Genomic DNA, 17,231 nt, shown 5'->3' with positions numbered 1-17,231 from the left:
ATTCAGATTACTGGGTCTGGGATTTGAGCAACAGTTTCAACCCCCCTCAGCCCAAAGCAGTTGGTAGCCTCTGCCTCAACCAGGCTACTGGCAAGGGCAGGGTTGGTGGAGAATGAAAGGCACAGTACCTTCTTAGGACTGGAGGGAACAGTTGGCTGAAGAGTGCCATCTGCTAGGGCACACCAGAAAAGCACACTTTCAGGGAGCCATCATAGAGAAAATTGTATCTCTTCCACAGGGCACTTTGGAGCCGATCTACACCAGCTTTGCGAGTCCCTGGGACTGTTTTGACTGGGAAAACTGACTTGGGAAAGTCCTCTCAGGGTAACCCTCTTCCCAGACTTAGCCCTCTAGGTAAAAGCAGTTAGAGATAACAAACGAGTGTTAAAAATATATAGAGCAAAATAAAAAACAGAACAGATCGACATTTCTGGAGGAGGAACAAGGGAAAGGAAGCTTTCTCCTGGGGGTGAAATAAGTGCACAAATAGTGAAATCTCAAAAATCACACAGTATATCCAGGGCAAGAATCAGATGAATAAGATCTGAAAAAAACTGAACAGTTAAATACAAGCTATTCTAAATGCCTAAAATAAGTTGAACCAAGTGTAAAAGAAGAGCTTTAGAAGAAAGTCAATCAACAAGAAAATCTTAGGCAACAGAGAGAAACTGACCTCCAGAGTAAATTCATCAAGAAAATCAATCGCCTAGACACTGACAAAAAATTACAAGCCACACCAAGAAATATGAAGATACAGCCCAGTCAAAGGAATAAATTAAAACTTCAGACGAGATATGGGATTGGAACAACCAATCAATGATGTTCAAACAAATCTCCTAAATCAATTCAAGGAGCTGAAGGAAAATGTGGCTAAAGAGATAAAGGATATTAAGAAGACACTGGGTGAGCTTAAAGCAGAATTTGAAAGCACACAAAGAAAAATAACAGAACTTATGGGAATGAAAGACACAACAGAAGAGATAAAATTGCACTGGAGGCATAAAACAGCAGATTTGAACAGGTAGAAGAAAGGATCAGTGAACTAGAGGATAGAATATCCAAAATCTTACAATCAGAAAAACAGGAAAGAATGGAAAAACTGAACAGGGTTTCAGGGAACTGAATGACAGCATGAAGAGCACAAATATACACATGGATAACCCAGTAGGTGAATAAAAAGGGAAAGAGGTGAAAGAATTGATTGTGGTAATGAATGCACGATTCTTTGATTATACTAAAAGCCACTAAATGTTAAAAAAAAAAAAAAGAAGACAAAATTCCACACAATTGTGGTTTCAGAGATCTATTTCGAATGTTTTAAACAAAATGCTATATTATAGATTTTTATATGCAGCATTTTCCTTGTTGTAAAACTTAATTAGGCTATCATAAATTTGGTCTTAGAATTTATGCCAGGATCTTTACAAATAAAGGAAAAACAAAAATAATTATGAATAATGAATTTCAAGTTAAAAGACTTCAAATCCAAAGTAAAACCCATTAAACACATGATTTAGTATGAAACAAGATTGTACTGTATGATGTTTCAATATAAGCCACAATTATAATATTATATAATTTTCTACAAAGTGTTATTATTATTTTCACTATTGAATTCTTTTAAACAAAATATTGCACTTGAGGGGGTGTGATGGTGGCTCAGTGGCAGAATTCTCGCCTGCCCTGCCAGAGACCCGGGTTTGATTCCCAGTGCTTGCCCATGCAAAAAAAAAAAAAATTGCACCTGATAGAAAACAAAAGAAAGCCACTAGATGTTAAGGCTCAAGGTGGATGCTCATTATTATTATTACTGTGGTTATTATTATTATTTTATTCTGTTGAAATGACATATAGAAGACAATTAATAGCCACTGCAGCTGATAGAGTAAGGCTCAAGTCCTTGTTTTTCTTATAATCCTTACTGGGTGACGGCAGTTTACATGCCAATCTGTGCCTCTCAGTTTCTTCATCTATGAAACTGAAATAATAATATCTGACCTACCTACATCACAGGGTTGTTATGAAATCACATAAGGTCCTTTTTTAAGGAACTTTGTGAAATGAGAGCTCTATTAAAAAAAAAGTTTTATTATTTGGCTTCAGGTCTGAGAACTCACATTATAAGTTTTTAGTAAGCATTCCTGGCAAGAATTTAATCAAATTTCAATTACTCATTTTTTTCCTGGTCCTTTAATTAAATATTTGGCATGTTTTTAAAAAACCTAATATCCAAACAGTGATAAAAATATCATTTTGTATAAGAGTATTTATTTCACAAAATAAAAGAGGGGGAAAATGGCATTCTTGATCATCAAATATTTATGGGTACAGACTATGTGCTAGCCATATACTCCTTTATCCCCAGTACCTTATTACCATTTCTTAACCTTTTCAATCTATATATCTACATTTTCAATGCTATCATTTGCTAACTACAAATATGTATTAAAAATATGAAAATAACACATCTTGCCTTCAAAGAGCTTACTGTTTAATAGGGGAGACAGTCAATGAAACAAAAAGTTATATGTTATACATAAGTAACTACAATAAAGGCAAGTAAAAGGCATTAAAGAAACATAATAGTTGGGGGACATGGAAGTGTGGCTGGTGCACTTCAAGAATTTGAGAACATTATCATTGGGAGACACCAGATTTAGATTACTCTTTCAAGAAAAACTTATTTTAACAGAAAAAAGAGAGGGTACTAGCTGGGGAAAAAGGTTCTAGAAAAGTTGTAAGATGGGAGAGATAAATATTTAACATCAACTTTTCTGAACTATATTCCCTGACTCTACCCTTCTAGGATTAAATCCAAGTTGGTCCTGTACTGATAGTGTTGTGCAAGTCACTTAATATTTCTAAGCCTCAAATGAGGCAGATGTTTAAGGACTTTAAATCACAGAAGGAATATGAATAAAAGGTCTTCAAAGTTATTTCTAGATTTAAAATCTTATTTCAACAAAAAGACAGTGGTGCACTTTTATCAGAATTGGTAAAAGGCATCCTCCCCACAAGCTTGAAGACTTCTAAAAATCAACTAAAACAAACAACTGTTTTATGATAACACAAATAGTTTACAGATGCTTACAGAAACAAGTATATTACATACTACAATATATTTGTTCATTATCTTTCCTTTAAAATTTTCATATACAAGTTGAAGGTTCATGAAGAATTTATTTAAAAACAGCTAAGATTTTATTTAAAAACAGTTAAGATTAGCTCTTTTTTAAGTAATATTCTTTCCTTTCATTATTATACATTTTGAAATTTATAACAAGGTTTTCTCTTACCTGATATGGACATGGAATGTGATATTCTCTGCAGCGTTCCTGTATCCATGTTGTTTCCCAGATGCTGCGGTAAGCTTGCTCATAAAAGTAGCATCCAATTACAATCAAGAGTGGTACAAGATAAAGAATGCTGAAAACACCAATCCGGATCATAAACTTCACCAATTTGTCTTGGTTCTCCTTTTCTAATGGGATCTCAATTCGAACTCTATTTAGGGATATAATGCCAGCTAAGAGGAGAGAAACCCCAACTACCACATACAGGCAGAGGGGAGCAAGAACAAAATATCTCAATGCATCAACATCGTAGAGGCCAACAAAACACACGCCACTAATATTGTCACCTTCAATTTTATTCATCGCTAAAAGGATGATAGTTAGAGTTCCGGGGATGCCCCAAGCGCTGGCGTGAAATAGCAATGCTTTCTTCTCAATAGCTTCACTGCCCCACTTTGGCACTGCTGCCAAAAACCATGTGATCGTAAGAATCACCCACCAAACGCTGCCAGCCATAGTAAAGAAATAGAGTACCATAAAAAGCATGGTACAGGCTTTGTTATGAGATCCTTGTGTCACTGTAGAAGCTTTATACTGTGCAGGAATAGATGCATTACAGGCTACTCTGTCCTCAAGCAAAAATCCAATGAAGAAAATTAATGAAACCATCATGTAGCAGACTGCATAAAATATAATAGGTCTTTCAGGATAGCGGAATCTTGTGACGTCAATCAAAAAAGTTAAAAAAGTAAACAGTGTGGCAGAGAGGCAGATGATTGAAATTAATCCTATGAAATATCGAGCAAATGAAAGTTCTTCTCTCCTAAAGTACATATTTGGACAAGGAGGTGAACAATCACGCACGTGCAAAAAGGAATAACCAAGATCAGGATCAATTTTCAACTCTCGGGGGCACCAAAAACCATAGTCCCTCTGCACAGCTACTGGGGGTCCTTCAGTAGGATCTCCAGCTAAATTCAGATCCACAAGTCGAGGATATGGCTCATCACAATCTGGGAACCTAGAAAAATACAAAATGAAAACCATTTTTATTTATTGAGACATCTGTCACGTAATAATTTGAATTTACAAATTTAGCAGCAATGACCTTATTATTCCTATATCCTTAGAGTGCAATTAAAATAAATAGGAATTAAGTAGATGATGATATCTTATTTGTGGCCTGAACTAAATTTTCCATAGTGGAAAAAAAATGTATTATTCAATTTTGTTTTGGCTTCAAAATATTAGTTTATTAAAATGGTCAAGTATAGTCATCAATGAATAACAGTATATAGAGAACACTTACTTAGGATATATATTTTGAAGTAAGATTTCAAAATATAAAATATATAGTTACAATTACATATCTCATTTTCTATTCTTTAATTTTATCTAACTTTGAACAGAATAGTAGCTAAAAGTTCCTTTTATCTGAACTTTAACTACAGTACAGAGCTGAATTTACAAAAGATGAAACAGAATTTACTTAAGCTGACAAGTTAAAAATCTTCCCGCCTGCCATGCAGGAGACTTGGTTTCGATTACCGACCAGCCCATGCACAAACCCCTGTACTCCTGCTCCCCCACCCCCCAAAATCAATAAACAGTGATGCAATAACTGAATAGTCATATGGAAAAAGAATGAAATGTGACCCCCACCACCACCACCATATATATTATACAAAAAAAAAGAAGAAAAAGAAAAATCTTCCTATAAATGCAAGGTACTTTGAACTCGTCCTAAAAATCCTTGCACGTGGCCCATTTCTGGGACTTTTCTTTTCATCTCACATTCACTCTCTACTTATGTTATTGGTTAATTAAAGGTCTTCTAGGTCTCTAATGTCAACTAAGTCTTTCCTACCACTCCTGATTTCTCTCCAACACCACTGCAGTCCATTTCAGTTATTCTCAAACTTTGGTGTACATAAGAGAAACTTACAGCTATATATTTATTTATTTTTTTGCATGGGCAGGCATCGGGAATCAAATCCAGGTGTCTGATATGGTAGGCAAGAACTCTGCCTACTGAGCCACCGTGGCCCACCCTTACAGATGTTGATGTTTTCAAAATGCAAATTCCTGATCCCTACAACCACAAACAAATCCTATTTCAGTATGTCTGTGGTTAAGGCCCAGAAATCTGTATTTTAACAAGTTTTCAGAGAGAAGAGATCCACAAATATTTGAGAAAGTATCACAGCCTCAGGACAAAAGAAAACAATTGTGTTGCAGCCATACTTACATGACTGAGGACACCATATGAATTTCCTTCATCTTCAAATTTCTTGTCATACCAGTTCTAAGCCTTCAGACTCCCACAGTTAGTGGGATGTTTACTGATTAACGATTAATGCACAAGAAATGGAAACTATCACTGATATTAAGACTGACAAATATATACATAACCTTATGCTTTGCTCCTGATTAATACATTCAAAATTAAAAATTTCTAATACAAACCATTTGATTCATAGGTCTTGGAATTATAATGCCAAACCACAAAAACTTGTTTGGTTCAAGAACTTAGTGGAACCATGCAGTATGCTCGGGGTTAAAGAGAGAAAGATAGAAAAACAAGATCTCTATCCTTGAGTCTAAAGGACACATGAGTTTGTAAACACAGTACAAAATACAACTGTGTAATGAATGAAGCAATCAAATTTAATATAAGGTATAAAAATAATCAACTATCTCATAGGAAGGGGCTATGAAAGAATTCAAAGAGTAATTCCTCAGGATTTTCAGTCAAGACTTATCAGGTGAAGAAAGGGCATTTTAGCAAGCAAACGGAACAAAAGCATTGAAGTTTAAACAGGTTTAGTACTGCTAGAACATGAAGTGGGTAGAACTCATGACAGGAAATGAAGTTGGAGAGGTAAGCATGCTGAAGAAATAAATACCAACATAAACAAATACAAGTGTGCATACATATATTTATTTTTACTTAAATGAAAACATTTATATAAAATTCTAAACCATACAAAGTAATACTATATATTATCTATAGATATTTTTGTATATCCAACTGCCAACTCAACATATACTCTTGGGTATCTAACAGGCACCTCAATCTTTAACACTTCAAAAATCACTCTTGATTTCTACTTGTCAGTTTTCCCCATCACCTTAAAAAATGATAATTCTATTCTTCCAGGTGCTCAGGCAAAAAACCTTGGCTCGTCCTTGATGACCCTCCTTCTCTTTTCTATATACCAGATGCATCAGCAGTTCACAACACTCTATTGTAATAAATCCAAAACCTGACACTTGTCACTTCCTCCACTGTTATTACACAGTTTGAAGCACCAGTACCCTGTCTCCTGGTTTCTGCAATGGCCTCCCAGGTGATCTCTCTGTTTCTACACAGCAGCCAGAATGTTCTTTTACAAACAAGCCTTCCTCTGCTATGATCATATCTTCTGGTAAAAAGCCTCTAATGGCTTCCCATCTCACTCAAAATCAGATAAAAATCCCCACCAGAGGGTGCACAGGTGGTTCAGTGGTAGAATACTGGCCTTCCATGTGGGAGACCCAGGTTCAATTCACAGACCATGTACCCCACCCCACCCCCCAAAAAATCCTCCACCATTACCTTTCTGATCCTATTTCCTTCCATTTCCCCTCACTTACTTTGCTCTAGCCTCACTGGCCTCCTTGTTATTCTATGAATATACCAAGCATGCTTCCACTTCAAAGCCTTTGTATACTGCTGTGTTTCCTCGGCATGGACTCTTCTTTCCCCAAATATCTGTTACGTCACCTCACTCAGGTCCCTATTCTAATGCCTCCTTATCAGAAAGGCCTTCCTTGATGACACTACAGAAGACAGAATCTTGTCTCACTTCCTTGTATTGTATCACTATAACTCTTATTACCATTTGGTAATATATGTTTATGTTTATCTCCCACCAACTACTATCACCAGTAGAATTTTAGCTCCATGAGAATAAGTACTCTGTTCAGTTCACTGCTCATCTTTAGGACTGGGACCTTAGTGTCTAACAGATAGAAGGCATTCAATTAATATTTGTTGAAGTAATATATTAATATAACCTTAACCCAAGTAATAGGAAAGATAATTAGGAGCAGTATGGAAGATAGGCTTAAGCTGGGCAAAAATGGGGGCAGGAACATCAGTTGGGCTGGAACTAAAGCCAGCCAAGGTAGAAGGAATAAGAAAGATTTTTAATTAATTAAATAAAAGCAGTATGATTTATAACTAATTGGAGGGACTTCTGGGAAGATGACAGAATAGGAGAGGCTGAGTTCACCTGGCTCCAACCACACTGAGAGATGTGACAGAAAAGTGACCGGGACAGTAGTTGCAAGGTGTAAGTGATTATTGAGGGTTTTCTAGCTCACAAAGGGAGGCCCTTGGAGTAAAACCAGAGAAACTGGGATGGACAGAATGGGGTGAATATACTTGGTCATGACTCCGCCTACCCCTGCAGCTGGCTTGGGAAGATTTTTCCTTCAGCTCTGTAGGTGGGAGTTCCCATGGCGAACTGTGAAGATAACAGGTGTGCTTTTCCTGTGCACAGACTCCCTTTAGTCAAGGTATAGTGCCTATTCTCTGCCCTTGTGACACACTACTGTGGGTTCCTGGTTTTTCTGGCAAAGACTGGGGGATCCTTCCCTGGGGAGAAGGGAAAGATGTAGAGAGGTGCCAGTCTCGGTTTGATTCCCAGTGCCTGCCCATGACAAAAAAAAAAAAGATCCAGGCAGATATGGCTCAGCCAAATAACCAAATTAAATACCAGAGGGAACACAGAATTTGGAAAGACTAAAGGTTGTTCATAATGTTACAAAGGATATCAAGAAGACACTGAGGAGCATAAGGAAGAATTTGAAAGAATAACAGAAAAATATCAGATATCACAGAGATGAAGATACTGTAGACCAAATTTTAAAAAGTACATTAGAATGTAAAAAAAAAAAAAGTATATTTGAGACTCATAACAGTAGACTTTAGGAGGCAGAAGAAAGAATATGCGAATTAGAAGACAGGACAATTGAATGTCAACGTTCAAAAGAACAAATGACAAGAAAAATGGGAGGAAAAAAAAAGGAAAATGGAAAGGAATGCAACTCGATCTTGGGGAAATGATAGACACCACAAAGCATAAAAATATAAGAATTTTTGGTGTCCCAGAAGGAGAAGAGTAAAGAGTTAAGAAGGCTAGTTGAAGACACAATGGAGGAAAACTTCCCAACCTTATAAAAGACATAAACATCCAAACCAAACAAGCCCAACTGAATAAATCCAAATAGACTTATTCCAAGACATATACTTATCAGAATGTTAAATCTTGAATAGAAGCAAAAAGTCATGAAAGCAGCAGGAGAAAAGAGATTTATATCATACAAAAGAAAACATATAAGACAGCTCAGACTACTCAACAGGCACAGAAAAGGAGTGGTATGATAAATTTAAGATTTTGAACGAGAATGACTTCTAGCCAAGAATTCTTTATCTTGCTAAGTTGTCCTGCAAAATTGAGGGAGAATTAAAATCTTCACAGATAAACAACAGCTGCAAGAATTTGCCAACAAGAGATCTGCCCCACAAGAAATATTAAAGGGAGCTCCGGTAACTGAAAAAAAAAGATAAGGAGGGCTGGAGGAGGGTACAGAATTAAAGAATATTAGCAAGGGTAACTTAGGATAAAAAGTGAGAGGGGGAAAAGAATATATTGATCTGATGAATAAAAACTATAGGCAGCTGTAGTAATTTTAGATAAAATAGATTCCTGAAATTTAAAACTTGAAAATGTTTAGTAACATAGGTTTTATAGATCTCTATAAAAACTTTCTGCTTGATATTTTGAGAATGTACATAGTTTTGATAGTTAATCAAATGGTAATTAAGATAGTGCTTAATATTTAGAATTTAAGAAACTCTGATATCTATAACTGTAGATTTTTTCTTGCTTGCTTAAATTTCAAATTAGTTTATGAAACACTGTACAAACACAGGCTTTAAAATGATTGCTTAGATATTTTAATTAAATATACCTATGGATAAGCTAACAAAGATATCTATTTTTGGTGGTTAAGATTCTCATACGTTAATTGTAAAACCATTTGTATCTTTATATTTTCCTGAAATAAAAAACTTGAAAATGTTCCATAGCATAGATCATTATTATAGCAAAGTTGATATTTGTAATAATTTTCTACTTGATATTTAGAGAACGTACAGAATTTTTTTTTCACCAGAACATAAGTTTAAACATAATTTTATTTCAGATGTAACAGCAACATTAAAACTGACCAGTTTACTTCTTGACTGCACTGAGTAAACTTAGCCATTTAAATATTTTTAGTTATTCCTCCAAAAAACTGAGGGAGCTTTCTTTTCCATCACTACACATAATTTCCCAATGGTTCTATTTTTGGAGGACTTTCAATTGGTAAGTAAACTGCTTTGGAGGATATTTCAGAACTTCCTTATCCAAATGAAAACAAATCTGAGCAAATTACATATTGTATAGATTTATCTGCAGATTCTGTTCTTTAGAACCTAAATTAATTACCATGTAATATAATTTTTACCTATTCACCCCACAGTAAAAACTGTCCTGAAATATGGACACATTCTGTGATCTTCTAGTTAACAGAATTATTTATTGTATTACTTCCAACAAGATAATTTTTATTATATATCAAAATTACCAACTCAAAATGGGGCATTTATTCAGTCTTTACTGATTCACAGGCATATGAATTAGTGTACAGGTTCTAATTTCTCCTTAAGTGGATGGAATTATTTAATAGAAGTTTGATGCAGGACAATTAACCTTTTATATGTATTTACGATTTGGTTAAGTTATTGACTAAGTGTGGAAAAAAAGAACTATATGACAGCGAGCCTACACACTCAATTAAAAATTTAATTTTTTTCCCTCCTTAAATAATATGTATTTAATTAATTACTCATGAGGCAGTCATTCTGTTTTCAATAACCACACACTTAGGGAAACATTCATAGGACTGATTAGATAGTTCAAGCAAAATGGTTACAGAAATAGAGGCAGTGTCAACCTCAGAAAACTCATTTACATATCAAAATCTATTCTGACATCTTGAAATAAGTTAATTCTTCAAACTATTGCCTTTCGTAACTCACACTCTTCAAATGGAAAGAGGAAGCAGAAGTTTATCCATGAAGGTTAAAGGTGCTTAATATGAAACCTTTCTTCTAAGCTTAGATTTGGACTCCTTAAGAAATTGATGCTCAAGAAACAGTGTGGTATTTATAGATTTTTACTATCTTAAGATTAGAACCCTATATATTCACTCATCAATATCTTCCTTTTCTGTATTATTCTTGGCACTTAATAAGACTGTTTATATCTATTATACTTTCACAGTCTCAAATAAGAATTTAGGATAATAAAATGTGCATAAAACATTTTGTAAATAGCATATTTGGAGAGATGAGACTTTCATACCAGAATTTTACAAAACAGGAGAAGTGTTATGACTCAATCTCCCATTTAAAGTCAAGTGAGAGAAAACTCAAGCCTTGTGCACTGTTATATTGTCTAATGGGAAATTGTAATGGGCCATCAGTGTTGGCAATCTAAAAAATTTTAAATATTGGAGATGGGACTATGGGAGGAAAAGATAAAAATTTTAGATGTTTCCCATCTTACAAAAGTGTATCAACCAAAAAAAAAAAATAAATGTATCAACTCATCAAAGCCTCTTGTGTATGTGCCAGAAAAATATTCTGGTATAACTCAGTCCTTTCAGCAGAGGAGGTCATGGTGTTGTGCATTAACATTTACTAGACTTTTACTTTTCCAAGGATAGAAGCAATATGTTAACAATTCTACTCTTCTCCAAATCCTTAAACTCAACATTGTAGGTGCAGAGGGTAATCAAATCTGGGAAGTTCTCCAACAGATAAGTAACAGCATAGCTACCTTCTCAAAAATACTGCCTGAAAGTCCCCTTGGGGGAATGGGAGTTCTCCACTTGTGGAAGTTGAATTTTCCCCCTTTCTCACCATTGGCCAAAAAACATGAAAAGATGCTCAATATTACTAGCTATTAGGGAAATGCAAATCAAAATCACAATGAGGTATCATTTCACACCTACTTGAATGGCCACTATTAAAAAAAAAAACCAGAAAGCTGCAAGTTTTGAAAAGGATGCAGAGAAAGAATGAATGTCAACATTCGTTCACTGCTAGTGGAACTGTAAAACACTGCAGGAGCTGAGGAAGACAATCCTGCAGTTCCTCAGGAAGCTGAGTTTAGAACTGCCATATGATCCAGTTCTAAATCATATGATTTAGATTTAGAACTAAATCTAAATTAGTTCTAAATTAGAACTAATTAGTAGTAGATTAGTTCTACTAATTACTAGGTATATATCCAGAAAAACTGAAAGCAGGGACTTGAACAGACATTTGCTCACCAATATTCACTGTGGCATTATTTACAATTGCAAAAAGACAGAAGCAACACAAGCATCCATCAACCAATGAATGGACAAGCAAAATGTGTTACATACTTATGATAGAATATTATTCAGCAGTAAAAAAGGAATGAAGTCCAGAAGTATGCAACAACATAGACCGAAATAAGATTGAGTGAAATAAGCCTAACACAAAAGAACAAATATTGTATGATCTCAGTAATATGAACTAAGTATAATAAGCAAACTCATAAAGTTAGAATCTAGAATACAGTTTACCAGGACACAGAATGGGGGCAGAGAATGGGGAGCTGCTGCTTAATTTGTACAGAATTTCTGTTTGGGTTGATTATAAATGTTTGTAAATATATAGAAGTGATGGTAGCACAAATGTGAGTATAATTAAAGGGCTGAATTAGGTGTGTGAATGCGAATGAAAGCAATTTTAGGTCAGGTATGTTACTAGAAGGAAAGCCAGAAAACAAGATAGTGTATGACACAGTGAACCCTGTGGGAGACAATGTTTGTGGTGAATAGTACAAATATAAGAATTTTCTTCCATAAACTATAACAAATGTAGTTCACTATTATGAGGTGTTAGTAATTGGGTGGTATATGGGAAAAATAAACCAAATGCAAATTAAAGACTATAGTTGACAGTAATATTTTTGTATTTTTTAAATAAAAATAAATCTATAGAAACAGAATTAGACTAGTGGTTATATATGGCTGGGAAAAGATAGAGGGATTGAGAGGTGACCGTTGAGGGGTTGAGGGATTTTCTTTTTGGAATTATGAAAATATTCTAAAATTGATTGTGGTGATGAAGGCAAAACTCTGTGATTATAATAAAGGCCACAAACTGTACACTTTGGATGGACTGTATAGTAAATGAATATATTTCAATAAAGCTGCTCACAAACAATTGAAGGGCGAACCCAGGAAGACAACAAGGAAGTTTACAGATGTGATTAAGGGTATAGTTCTTGGGATGCACAGATTAACTGTGATGATATGAACTGTCCTTTGGAGCCCAATTACAGCGATTTTAAAGCTGAGAAACTTTTCAGGATGGGTCAAGAAATTAGTCAATAGTGCAGTTCCTAATATAACTTATATGGACAGCTTAATTGAACACCATAAATACATGGAACCTTGAGTAGGACATAAGATTTTTTAGGTTTGTCCAGAGTGATGCCCCAATAAATCCCAGAGTGATTTGAACAGTGAGTAAAAAAGTATTTGCAAAGTCCCCTTGGGGGAATGGTGAGAAAGGGGGAAAATTCAGCTTCCCCAAGTTGAATTCTTGATATTCTCACAAGCAGAGCAGACAGCCAAAGAATAGGCTGAGTCCCCAATCTTGGGGTTTATTCATATGAAACTTAACCCCACAAAGGATAGGTCAAGCCTACTTAAAACTAGCCTAAGAGTCACCCCCCAAGTGAACCTCTTTTGTTGCTCAGATGTGGCCTCTCTCTCCAGCCACACAACAAGCAAACTCACTGCCCTCCTCCTCTCTACGCAGGACATGACTCCCAGGGGTGTGGACCTTCCTGGCAATGTGGGACAGAAATCCTAGAATGAGCTGGGACTCAGCATCAAGGGATTGAGAAAACATTCTCAACCAAAAGGGGGAAGAGTGAAATGAGACAAAATAAAGTGTCAATGGCTGAGAGATTCCAAACAGAGTCGAGAGGTTATCCTGGAGGTTATTCTTACGCATTAAACAGATATTACCTTGTTAGTCAAGATGTATTGGAGAAGTTGGAGGGGGCTGCCAGAAAATGTAGAGCTGTGTACCAGTAGCCATGTTTCTTGAAGAGGACTGTATAATGATACAGCTTTTACAATATGACTGTGTGATTGTGAAAACCTTGTGTCTGATGCTCCTTTTATCTACTTTATCAACAGACAAGTAAAACATATGGAATGAAAATAAATAATAGGGGGACAAATGTTAAAATAAATTTAGATTGAAATGCTAGTGATCAATGAAAGGGAGGGGTAAGGGGTATGGTATATATGAATTTTTTTCTGTTGTCTTTTTATTTCTTATTCTGAATTGATGTAAATGTTCTAAGAAATGATCATGATGATGAATATGCAACTATGTAATGATATTGTGAATTACTGATTACATATGTAGAACGGATTGATCATAAGTTAAGAATGTTTGTGTTTGTTATATGTTGTTCTAGTTTGCTAGCTGCTGGAATGCAACACACCAGAGATGGATTGGCTTTTAATAAAAAGGGATTTATTTTGTTAGTTCTTCAGAGGAAAGGCAGCTAACTTTCCACTGAGGTTCTTTCTTACGTGGGAGGCACAGGATGGTCTCTGCTGGTCTTCTCTCCAGGCCCCTGGGTTGCAAAAATTTCCCTGGGGTGACTTCTTTCTGCATCTCCAAAGGCCTGGGCTGAACTGCAAGTGCTGAGATGAGGAATGCTGAGCTGCTTAGCAGTGCTACGTTGAGATCTCTCATTTAAGCACCAGCCAATTAAGTCAAACGTCACTCATTGCAGCAAACACGCCTCCTAGCCGACTGCAGATGTAATTAGCAACAGATGAGGTTCACGTACCATTGGCTTATGTCCACAGCAATAAGACTAGGTATGCTCACCTGGCCAAGCTGACAACTGAATCTAACACACACATATGTTTTTTAAAAAATTTAAAAATTAATAAAAAAAGAAAAAACAAAAAAGAAATTAGTCAAGAAAAGGAGAAGAGATTCTAAGAATGAGAGGGACTAGAACTACAGTTGCTTGTTGGCTTTAAACATGAAGCACAATGCTATAAGCCAAGGAATATGAGTCATCTTTAGAAGCTGGGGATGGCCCTCAGTTGGCAGCCAGGATGGAAACGTGTACCTCAGTCCTTAAATCACAAGGAACTGAATTCTGTCAACTAATCCAATGAACAAGGAAACTTATCCTCTCCTAGAGCCTGAAGAATGGAACTTAGCCCTGCCAGCAACTTGGTTTAAGTCCTTGGGATTCATGTCAGATTTATGACTAACAGAACTCTAAAATGATAAATTTGCATTGTTTAAATACTAACTTTGTAGTAATCAGTTATATAAGCAATATAAAATACATGGTGTGATTTCTCCATGGCCATGACTCAGCTCCCAAACATCCCCATGCTTCCACAGGTCTCACTTGGTCCCATTCAGAGCCTTGCTTCCCTAGTCCTCTCCATTCATTATGCTTCTGTCACACCCTCAGTTCGTGCTCTATCTCCTTCTGTCCATTCTTGCTCTGGATTGTACTCATTATCATCCTCTTCTCTGTTTCTTCCCTCATAATTAACCAGAGTTATCCAACCTTAGGGATGAGTAAGATCCCCACCTTGGGGCTGTTCAGGTACAACCTGCATGTTTACTTGCAGCAAAGATTAGGGAATTGATTGCCACTAGGATTAGGGCAGAAAGAGAGAAAGAGACTAGTTATCTGTATTAGTTTTCTATTTCTGTTGTAACAAATTACCACAAATTTAAATAACTCATACTTATTATCTCATAGTATCCATGGGTCAGGAGTCTGAAAATGCATTGACTGGCCCTCTCCTCAGGGTTTCACTGGACAGAAATCAAGGTGTTCACTGAGGCTAAGATCTCACCAGGGGCTCAAGATCCTCTTCAAAGAAATCAGTTCTGGCGGGCCGCGGTGGCTCAGCGGGCAAGAGTGCTTGCCTGCCGTGCCGGAGGACCCCGGTTCGATTCCCGGCCCCAGCCCATGTAAAAAACAAACAAACAAACAAAATATAATAAAACAAGAAAATGTTTAAAAAATGTTTCCCTTTCTGTCTTTCCTTCCTTTAAAAAAAAAAAAAAAAAAAAAAAAAAGAAATCAGTTCTTTGGGGTTGTTAGACTAAGGCTCTCGACTCCTAGATCTGCTGCAATTCCCTGACAGGTGGCCTTCTCCACAACATAACAGTTTTCTACTTCAAGGGCAATAGGATACTGTCTCTGGCTTCATACCTCACTGAAATTCTCCAGTTTCTGATTTGTAAATTCTCTTTGAAGGGCTCATTCGGTGAAGTTAGGCCTTCTCAGGAAACTCTCCCTTTTGATTAACTTACTGATTAGCCAACTGATTGGGAACCTTCATTACAACTTCAAAACTCCTTTACACTTAAATACAATCATCTAATTAGAGAAATGATATCCCCTGATATTCAGAGGGCCAGGCCACATTCATGAGGAGGGGATTATGCAGGTATGTAACACAGGGGGTAAGAATCTTGGGAAGTGTCTTAGAATTCTCACTACAAAGATAACCTTTCAGGCCTAGATTGTAAACTCTTACAGTAGTACATTTAGCCCAGAGCTGTTAATGCTATTTCTAGATTTTTGAGAAGCTGTGCTATATATGTATAACCTGCTATCTCCCTAGAACTTTGGCTACCTATGTGACACCTAAGACTCAGAGTTGGAGTTATACAGGTCTGAAAGTCAGTATTGCTACATACAACAACTATTAAAGAAAAGCCTGAAAAAGAGATCAGGCTTCAATTAAAGATAACAATTAAGCCGATCAGGTCAGGGCTAAGGTGAATCATAATACAGGGATAAGGATGACATTGTTTGTATTTTAGAACTTCACCTACTGTACAAGACCAAAGGAAGAGGAGTTTGGGTTGTCCAAAATCTAAATTTTCTGTAGCACATAATCTAACCTAACCTGTCTGGCTAGCTCATTTAAACAATTCAAATACATGGAGCCCAGAATGGGAATGAGGGCTTATAATTCTGTATAGCTGAAGGTAATACCCAGATATATCCCAGAGAATGTTGGGCAGTTAACTAAAAAGTATTGGCAACGTCCATAGAGGAACAGGAAAAAATATGGAACTAGTAAGTTTTAACACTAGTTAAATATCAGGAAACCCCTGATATTGTCTCAAATATTAGGGACTCCCAAATTAATAGACCAAGCCCTTGATCTTGAGGCTTTCCTTTGTGAAGCCTATTTCTGTAGAAGAGAAGCTAAGCCTACATATAGTTATACCTAAGAGTTACTTCCAGAAAACCTCCTTGCTGCTCAAATGTGGCCTCTCTCTCTTATAAGCCCAATTCTACAACCAAAATCATTATTTTCGCCACTACATGAGACATGACTCCCAGGGATGAGCCTGGCCCTGGCACAGTAGGATCGACAATGCCTTCCTGACCAAAAAGGGAAAAAGAAATATAACAAAATAAAGTATCAGTGGCTAACCAGTTAAAACAGACTTGAGAAACTATTCTGGAGGCTACTCATAGGCAAGTTTCAGCTAGATATTGCTAATTATCATAGTTTGTCCCAACCAAAACCATTCCTGTTAACCCTAAAGAACACCTAGGGCTCTGTCTGAGATTCTACAAGGTTTCAGGCACTAAGAAACCTACAACCTCCAGACAGGTTCCCAGGCCAGATAAATCCTGAAACTCAGAGGGGCCAACCTCTCCAAGAATATCAACTAGTTCCATCCCCCATCCCTTATTACTGACATCCCTTTCC

General features: G+C 36.3%; 1 protein-coding gene across 7 annotated transcripts in view; it reads right to left on the bottom strand.

Annotated features, from left to right (window-relative positions):
• The window catches only part of FZD3 (frizzled class receptor 3), a 110,556-nt gene that overhangs the window by 44,456 nt on the left and 48,869 nt on the right, over positions 1–17,231 (bottom strand). For all 7 annotated transcript variants that reach the window (XR_013172432.1, XR_013172431.1, XM_077152913.1 and 4 more), the window contains one exon: positions 3,297–4,314. Coding sequence is in view for 5 of the 7 variants with exons in the window: in XM_077152913.1 (XP_077009028.1) it covers positions 3,297–4,314 (1,018 nt within the window). In the remaining 2 variants the exon portion in view is untranslated. The remainder of the gene's footprint in view (positions 1–3,296; positions 4,315–17,231) is intronic.

The sequence above is a fragment of the Tamandua tetradactyla genome, chromosome 3, assembly GCF_023851605.1.
Source record: "Tamandua tetradactyla isolate mTamTet1 chromosome 3, mTamTet1.pri, whole genome shotgun sequence".
Classification (NCBI taxonomy): domain Eukaryota; kingdom Metazoa; phylum Chordata; class Mammalia; order Pilosa; family Myrmecophagidae; genus Tamandua; species Tamandua tetradactyla.
This window is presented reverse-complemented; position numbering and strand designations above follow the sequence as displayed.